The sequence below is a fragment of the Urtica dioica genome, chromosome 3 (assembly GCF_054948205.1).
Source record: "Urtica dioica subsp. dioica isolate 48M chromosome 3, U.dioica_male_clone48M_v1_H2, whole genome shotgun sequence".
NCBI classification, from domain to species: domain Eukaryota; kingdom Viridiplantae; phylum Streptophyta; class Magnoliopsida; order Rosales; family Urticaceae; genus Urtica; species Urtica dioica.
The window spans coordinates 91,816-101,000 of NC_142758.1; the positions used below are offsets into that span (position 1 = coordinate 91,816).

A 9,185-nucleotide genomic window follows, 5' to 3' on the forward strand; every position below is an offset into this window, starting at 1 on the left:
CTAGCCCGTATAGAGAAGGCCAATCAGCCTGTATATATAATGGTTACGTCTTGGTAAATTCGATGGTGATTAGAGAATAGACGAGAAGCAGTTACAAGGTATTCGACTTATATTGTTCTGATGATCAGCTGGATTATTTACATCTTGTTTTAGTATATTCATAACTGCTTATAGGTTTACGTCTTAGTTCGCGTTCAAGGTCTAAAATATCTATCACATATAACTCGTATTTGATTTTGTGACTTTAGTTTTTTCCAATGACGAGGACTCAAGATACAGCAGAGGAAAAGTCTTATAAAAAAGCAAGGTACGAAATAAATTACTATTTTTCTTGTTGATTTTGGTTACAATTGCGTCGCTGTTGGTGCGTTTTCCTGTCTCTAATTAATTAATTAATTAATAATCCATTAAACTTGCACTCTTTTTTTTTTTGTTATGATCAATGGTGCTTAGTGGATGGGAAGAGGGAAGTGTTGGCCTCTGCGACTGTGGGTATGTAATTTGACTTTGTTATTCCAATCCTAATTGATGGATGGTCGAATTATGCTTTTTATTTGCTTCAGATGGCTACAGCAGTGACTTAACCAGTGACTCAGAAGACTCCTCACTCAGTGAAAGTGAAAGTGAAAGTGAAAGTGAAAGTGAGCAAAACTCTGAATTCAAACACAGAAAGTCTAATTCGGTCTTCAAACAAATCCAAGAGGAGTACGACCACTTATGCAACAAGCTTCCTGTCGCAACAGAGACTAATCCCGTTCCTGTGATTCATCCTCTCAAGTTAAAATTCAGAGATGAGTGGTGCAGATTAAATCCACCTAGACCTAGTCCTGCCCTAGAAAAATTCATAGACGAGAAGCGCAAATATGAGGTGATGTTGTTGTTTGTTTAGATTTTGTGATTCTAGTTTCCATGTACGATAATAATAATTAGCATTCATTATTTTCTGATTTTGTGTTTTTCTTATTATTAGGGTTTTTATTTTAGCCATGAGAGTCCTATTTATACAAGGTCCTTTATTCAACGTGTTTCGCCCGATGATTTAGAATATTGTGTACCGGCCACAGAGTTTGCAGTTTCCCACTACAACAAATTGAATGTATGTCAATGCTTTTTTTATGTCATTATTTGTAGAAGTTATGTGTTGGATTTGTTACCGAGTACATTATAACATTAACGTAATTGTCAGAACACTGAGCTGAAGGCAACAAAGCTGTTTAGAGCGAATGAGGGCTCGGGACTTTTTATCTATTTTTATCTCACATTCGAGCTCTCGGATGGTCAAGTGTATGAAGCCCTGGTCAACATTGATATCCGCGAAAGCCTGGGAGGAAATCAAGTCGAGTTTATGAGGCTGGCGCGTCACTTTCAAAATCTGAAAGAAGCCTACACTTATCACGAGTTTAAGTGACGTCTCAATTTATTATGACTTGCTCAATTTGGGACAACTTTTTGAATTTTTATTTGCTAAGGGCGTCTCCAATCATACGCCATAACGCCATATTTGGTGTATAAACTGCTCCAACCACACGTGATATCCAACGCTAAATTTGGTGATTTAAACAGTGGCACGACATATACAACACTGTATTTTTTTTTAGATTAACATTAAATTCAAAGTTTTTTTTTCATATATACATATAGTAACCTTATAAATGTTTATAAAACACAAAAACTCATAAATTGACTACAAAAATATTAAAACAAAGTTCAATTAAAACATAAAAATTTAAATATAGGTTACAAAGTTTAAATTAAACACACAAAATAAAATGAAAACTAAAAACAATAACATAATTTTAAAAGACATAGTAAAAACTTAAAACACAATTTAATAACGGGAAAATTATTTCCAGTTTCGTCAAGATAATTATAATAGGGTAATTAAGCTAAGTAGCCTCCTGAAAATAGCCAATTTATTTTTAGCCAACGTTCTGTAAATAAGTGGTAAATAGCCAGGAGGATTTATTTACAACAAAAATTGGCCGAGACTACCCTTCCAACCGTTCCCGCCCATTAACATGCTGAAAATAAAACATTTAATACAAAATATTCTGATATAACCGCCCATTAATGTCATTAAGATTATTAATTAAGATCATTAATCAACCAGGCCTTTTTTCTTTCGCTATTCTCTTCCATTTCGCGTCGCTTCTAGTTTCTTCTCCGAATTCATCCATGGCCAGCAACGATCCCGAGCACCGTGAGGACGAGGAGACCCGGCCGCCGAGGACGAGGACACCGAAGCGCAGGTCGCTCCGATCGTCAAGCTCGAAGAGGTCGCTGTCAGTACCGGCGAGGAAGACGAAGACGCCGTCCTCGATCTGTAAGTTTCTATCTCTCATCGCCGATCTCGCTGTAAAACCCTAAGTTTTCTTTCACGCTTCTCTTCCATTTCGCGTCGCTTCTAGTTTCTTCTCCTAATTCATCCATGGCCAGCAACGATCCCGAGCACCGTGAGGACGAGGAGACCCCGGCCGCCAAGGACGAGGACACCGGAGCGCAGGTCGCTCGGCGGCGGTTGAGGCGGCGGTTATGGCGGAGGAGGCTACAACGGTGGCGGTGGTCGCGGAGGAGGTGGAGGCGGTGGGAACAACTGCTTCAACTGCTTCAATTTATTATTTTGGGGTTTTTTTCTAGGGTTTGATATTTGGGGATGGGTGTTTCGTTTTCAGTTTGCGCGCTTTGTTTGGTTGGTTATGTTGTTTTTTTTTTTTTTTTTTTAATATACAGTATGTTCGTGTAAATAGATAGCCTATTTACAGTATGTTCGTGTAAATAGGCTATCTATTTACAGTATATTCATGTAAAAACGAAGCTTATTTACAGTATATTCATTGTAAATACAAAGCCTATTTACAGTTAATCGTGTAAATAAACTGAAAAATTCTGGAAATATTTTGAGCACGAAAATTCTGGAAATTATGAATATATGGAAGACAAAAAAATATCAATGAATGAAGAATTAATTCGAAATTAATTACCTAATGAATTGCAACGAAAATAGAAACTAATTAACTAAAGTCAATGTTAAAAATTTCCAAATACATAACAATTAATGGCTGATATCTTTCAAAATCTGCTCAAAATTCAAATTTCAAATTTCAAATTTGAAACTTCCATTTTCGGTTTAATATTTAATTCGAATTTTTTTAAAAAAATTGCCTAATTAAAATAGCTGAAGGACAAAAAAGTAAAACTAATTCAATTAATAAGCTGCCACGTAAGCAAGATGGCTATTTACAGGAAATTAACGAAAGGTTGGCTAATTTTAAATTGCTACACTTTCCGTGGCTTATGCAGCCAATTATTTGATTATAATATTGGGTGTAATCTTGATTTTGATCTTCTTGAGCTTGATCTCCATGAGTTTGATCTTCATGAGCTTGATTTCCCTGAGATTGATCTTCATGAGCTTGATTTTGTTGATAATTAGATGCTCGATATTGAGATCCATAATATTGAGAACCTTCTCCTTGTTCTTCGTATTGGTTCGTCTGTGCTCTTTTTTGCATAATTTTTTCTTTTTCTTTCATTAGAAATTCACGCATATTTGGGTCGGATATAGTATCCAAATTCATGAATAAAATTGTATTCTCTTCTTTCATTTGAGCTAGCTCAAACTTTTTCTTTCGAAGTTTATTTTTTTGTCTCTGAACTTCAATTCTATCAAAATTAGAATCTTTAATAGTTCGGACAAGATTCTCATTTTTGTCCATCAATTTTTTAAATTCTTCAGCATCTTTTTGTTGTCTCTTTGCTTTTTTACACCCATTGGTCTTCCAGATAAATTGCAAGTGCCTTCTTGATCGTTCATGTTAAGATCAAATGAATTCATACCGGGGGTTACAGGTGACTCGATAGAAAATGATGACGATGATGGATGGTTACGACCCGGGGACTCGATATTTGAGTTACTAGCAAATTTCTCAAGTCCCTTAAGAATGGGCCACACATGATCGAATTTGGCATCCTCTACCAATAACATCTTCGCTTGAGTTAACTATTACATATTGATAAGAGAATGATGATAAAAAGTTAGTAAGTACAAAAAAAAATATATGAATACATATTATTGAAAAAATATATACTTACAATGTCTTGTTCCTAAGCACCGCTGGGATTCTTTTGCAGAGAATCCTCGATTCCCAGAGACAATGTTCCGACGAAGATTTCGAATGAGCCGAGCTTTATTTCTTCAAATTCATGATGTTGTGCAAAGGCATGACAATTACTTTGTCCAACGAAGAGATGGACTCGGTAAACTCGGGTTATCTAGTTTGCAAAAACTAATAGCCGCTTTTCGAATGTTGGCATATGGATCACCGGCAGACTCCACCGATGAGTATATCAAAATAGGCGAGTCCACAACTTTGGAATGCTTGAAGAGATTTTGCCGTGTTATTGTCGATGTGTTTGGAGGTCATTATCTTCGAGCACCTAATGCTAATGACGCTGCAAGACTTCTCCATATTAATGAGCATCGAGGATTTCCAAGTATGTTGGGTAGTTTTAGATTGTATGCATTGGAAGTGGAAAAACTGCCCAACAGCTTGGGGAGGTCAATATGCCGGACGTAGTGGATCTCCTACGATTATTCTAGAAGCTGTAGCTGATTATGATCTTTGGATATGGCATGCATATTTCGGTCTACCGGGATCTAATAATGATATTAATGTGCTAGAGACATCTCATCTTTTTGTTAATCTTGCTGAGGGTACTGCTCCACCGGCCAATTATGTCATTATTAAAAAATTGTCATGCATATTGAGGTTGATTAGAGTTTCAAAATTATTGTTATTATTTTTATTATTATTATTATTGTTGTTGTTGTTGTTGTTGTTGTTGTTGTTGTTGTTGTTGTTGTTGTATTCCATGTCTGGTTACATGTCATGCACTCTCCTTGTGTTGTCAGATCTCATAGTGATCTAGATTGATTTTTGAGTTAGTATATGCTTTAAAAGATAGAATTTATAGTGGAGATCTCATATCTCATTCTGTATTTCTGTGGACCTTTATCACGTTTTTTTTACCTCTTAGTTTCATAAATGGCATCACTGTTGGGTGATAATGATACTACCCCTGCTGTATTGTAATGCTTAAGTGACAATATATTAATCGACCGAGTACTCTGGATTACATACTAATTGACAAAATCAAATTGAGTAACCGGCGCTTATAATAACTTCAAAAATGCAGAGATGGTTATGGGTTTCATTCTATTGATGAAATTCAGATCTTCGTAGAACACATCACCTACAAAATAAATAAGGACAAATGTTGTCTATCTTTAATATATATATATATAGATTGTGGAAGGTGAAGTTAAAATATTGATGCTTGCAAAATACCAGTAATATTGATGAACACCGAAATTTAGTTTAATAAGATGCTTTTAAAGTTTAAATTTAGTATTTAAACTTCCAATTCTGGGAATCTAAAATTGACCCATAACATCTCTTTTACAGAAATTTAAGAAACATGTTAATCCTGTGCGAAAATTTTTTGATCGGTCAATGTTCATAATTGTATATATGAGCACTGTTTTTGTGTCTTGTTTTTTTATATAATATTATTTGATTGGAAGGCCTCTCAAGATGTGTTTGGTAAAACCATTGGCTGATATTTGGGTGAGCTGCTGGGCTAATATCACTTTCATGGCGTTTTGTGGCTCAAGTAAGCGTGTTTCCATAAATCAGGCGCACGTCGTTCAACCAGAATTTGGAGAAAATGGAAGCGGAGAGTCCTTTACGGCTGTTGGGTCAAAACCCGTATGGACGGATGGTCTGCAATGCAAATCGAGGTTTATATTCTCTTCATTCTTTCGAGGCAATTAAAACACTATGGATCTTTCTTATCTCTCTGATTGTCATTTTTGAATTCTTATAGGTATGTTAGCCTGTTCATAATAATCACCCATCATAACTTCATGCAGATTGTAATGTCTTGGCATTCTTGTCTGCCACGAGCATGATTACTGTCTTGTTTTTTTCATTTTTATTTTGAAAGAACGAATGAAAGACAAGAGATGGAAAACATATTATTTGCGGCCGTGTGCCTTTCCACTATACAATCATCAATAATAGATTTTACAATATCTGAAGAGCATGAAAGCAAACCATCGATGATGTTCGTACATGACCTTGTATCCAGACTCGTGAACATATGCAAATGTGGAGAATTGTTTGAGAAAAAAAAAAAAAAAAAAAAAAAAAAAAAAAAAAAAAGCAACAGACTTGGCCTTTTTAGAGATTGATGTTGTTGTTTGCAAAATGCAGGAGAATGTTCAGGCACTTAGAATGGGAGGTGGGATCCAATATCCTCCGATGGCAATGGGATTACCACTGTGAAAAAGAATTATCAGGCTTGATATTCCAGTTGATAAATATCCAACTGTAGTTAGTTTTTTTTTAACACCATTCTCATTCTAATGTGAATAAAAGCTGAAAGACAAAGCTGGATATGAGCATCTGAACGAGCCACTGCATGTGCTGATGGAGGGTGAATTCCCAGACGACATAGCGCATGGAAAAATGCAGTCGCAATACTCGAAAACCTTTTGAAGCCTGTGGTACGCCTATTCTCGTCCCTCATTCCCAACGCCGGTGGTATGTTCTAATATCATTGTCGTATTGCTTATATAGGACGAGTCGTTGGACCAATATAAGAAGAACCAACTGAGGGAATTGGCAGTGCTGAATGGGACACTGAGGGAGGAGAGTCCGAGCGTTTAACAGCACATGAATAAACCAGCCAAGACCGGAAGATGACCCGCCATCTCACCCCAAATTTTGCCCTCTAATCTCTATTCGTTTGCTTTGATATCTCGTCTCTATTCTTTGATTTATCATTCGTTTCAAAGTAGAATCATTATATTCATTACTTCTTTATAACTTGTAGCATCAGCTGGCCGTTTCGTTCTATAAAAACCTATAAATTAAAAAGATACATAAACTAAGAAATAGGAAGAGATTCGACCACCCCTTAAAAATTTAAAACTTTCTCCTACTAAAATGCTTGCAATGCCGAACTCATTATAGTGAGTTAGAGAGACATAAAGAACCTGAGATTACGCTTGCCACAAAGTCTGCAATCAGAAGAAATAACATTTTAATTCAATTATACTGTTAACCGCGTTTTTGGGTTTACACTAAGAACCGTCCGTGGTTCGATCTAGGGCCGGACCCTATTACCGCACGTAGGTTGGGTTTGGTGAAGTTCTCATCTTCTTGTCGTATTCATGTTATTCGGACCTTCGGGTCTTCGAGTGTCCGGGTTTTCGGGTCTTCAAGTCTCCGGGTCTTCGGATCTTCTACGTTCTTCGAGTGTCCGGGTCTTCGGATCTTCAAGCGTTCTTCGCCGGGTCTTCGTATCCTTGCACCTTCACCTAACCACAAATGAAACGTGAATCTAGAGGGACGCGGAGGGTTTTCCCTCGGCGCGTTCTCCGACGCTCAACATTAGTCGTGTTGTATTGTGTTTTTTGTAAACGATTTATACTTGTCTCTATGTTTTCTAGAGAGAGAAAGTGGTGGTGTGATTTTTGTAGAGTTTTGGCAAGTTGAGAAAAACTTACATTGTGTTGTGAATGAATGAGGTATTTATAGGGACCAAGGAGTTTGGTGAAAAGTACTTGATTAGGTGGTGGAGATGGCCGGGTGGTTTTGGCCGAGTGAAGACGGCCGGGTGGTCTTGGTCGAGTGAAGATGACCGGGTGATCTTGACCGAGTGAAGACAACCGGGTGATTTTGGTCGAGTGAAGATGACCGGGTGATTTTGGCCGAGTGAAGATGGTCGGGTGGTCTTGGCCGGGTGAAGACAACCGGGTGGTCTTGGCCGGGTGAAGACAACCGGGTGATTTTGGCCGAGTGAAGATGACCGGGTGGTCTTGGCCGGGTGAAGATGACCGGGTGGTCTTGGCCGGGTGAAGATGACCGGGTGGTCTTGACCGGGTGAAGATGGCCGGATGGTCTTCTTTTTTGGCCGACCGGGTGGTCTTGGCCGGGTGAAAAATGACCGGGTGGTCTTCTTTTTTGCTCTCGGGGTGTTATTTACACCATGTAAAAATAATGGCATAACATTAACCCCCCAGTTTCTTGAGCGACTTGTCGTGCGAGAAATTTAATTTGAATTCCCCGAGAGCTTCGTCGTTGATATTTTTGGACTGTTTGGTCTTATGAATTAGATACGTATCTTGTAGCGGTACGTCTCATGGGACGTGACTTTGCAAAATTTAAGTTCCGTGAGACATGGACGATAAGACTAATCCCGTAGGATTGAGTCTCGTGGGACGTGGACTCATAAGGCTAACCCCGTGGGATTGATCCCGTAGGATTAAGTCTCGTGGGACGTGGCCTCTAAGGCTAATCCCATGGGATTGGGTCTCGTGGGACGTGGCCTCGTAAGGCTTGATCCCGTAGGATTGAGTCCCGTGGGACGTGGCCTCGTAAGGCTTGATCTCGTAGGATTGGGTCCCGTGGGACGTGGCCTCGTAAGGCTTGATCCCGTAGGATTGTGTCCCGTGGGACGTGGCCTCGTAAGGCCTTGATCCCGTAGGATTGGGTCCCGTGGGACGTGGCCTCGTAAGGCCTTGATCCCGTAGGATTGGGTCCCGTGGGACGTGGCCTCGTAAGGCTTGATCCCGTAGGATTGGGTCCCGTGGGACGTGGCCTCGTAAGGCTTGATCCCGTAGGATTGGGTCCCGTGGGACGTGACCTCGTAAGGATGACCCCGTGGGGCTGTGTCTCGTAAGACGCGACCTCGTAAGGCTGATTATTTCTTAACTCTTTTATTTCTCTGAATGCGTAAGTTTTGAAAATTATTCAAATGCAACAATGTGAGCGGAAAAATATTATTCCATTGCAAAAGAGGCGTTCGCGATGCGAATTACAAAAGTCGGGCCCTCTTAAGGGTTTACAAAAGTAAAGACATAAAGAAAAATAAAAACATTTTCCAGTGGGGGTTGCGAATTCAAATTTCAAAATAGGTGATCTAGGCCATGGGATCCATATATGGCACGGATCTCTAATTTGATAGACGGCTCTTCAGTTGACTATGTTGAGAGGAGTCGGCGCTCGGTTGTTACGGCCATGTGTTTCTTCATTGGTGGTCGCAATTTGTTGGCTTGTAGAGGCTCTGGCGTTGTTGATCATGTCAAGGACGAACTCTTTCAGTTCTCCTTGCTGGAT

General features: G+C 39.0%; 1 protein-coding gene and 1 long non-coding RNA gene across 2 annotated transcripts; both read left to right on the forward strand.

The window, feature by feature from the left end:
- Positions 1-454: 454 nt before the first annotated feature.
- On the forward strand, positions 455-1,556 carry LOC149401828 (uncharacterized). Its single transcript, XM_089608835.1, has 3 exons — positions 455-868; positions 971-1,096; positions 1,187-1,556. The coding sequence occupies exons 1-3, from the start codon at positions 533-535 to the stop codon at positions 1,406-1,408; spliced, it is 684 nt and encodes a 227-aa protein (XP_089464961.1). The 5' UTR covers positions 455-532; the 3' UTR covers positions 1,409-1,556.
- Positions 1,557-5,716: 4,160 nt separating this feature from the next.
- LOC149401829 (uncharacterized) lies at positions 5,717-6,782 on the forward strand. The gene is made up of 3 exons (XR_016296196.1): positions 5,717-5,800; positions 6,276-6,568; positions 6,642-6,782. It is a non-coding gene; the product is annotated as an uncharacterized LOC149401829 (long non-coding RNA).
- The last annotated feature ends 2,403 nt before the right edge of the window (positions 6,783-9,185 follow it).

What these genes read in the sequence shown, in the direction of transcription:
- LOC149401828 (XM_089608835.1), top strand. Translation starts at nt 533, where the DNA reads ATGGTCGAATTATGCTTTTTATTTGCTTCAGATGGCTACAGCAGTGAC. An exon ending in ACGAGAAGCGCAAATATGAG is followed by an intron (nt 869 to 970) that starts GTGATGTTGTTG and finishes TCTTATTATTAG; the next exon opens with GGTTTTTATTTTAGCCATGA. An exon ending in CCCACTACAACAAATTGAAT is followed by an intron (nt 1,097 to 1,186) that starts GTATGTCAATGC and finishes CGTAATTGTCAG; the next exon opens with AACACTGAGCTGAAGGCAAC.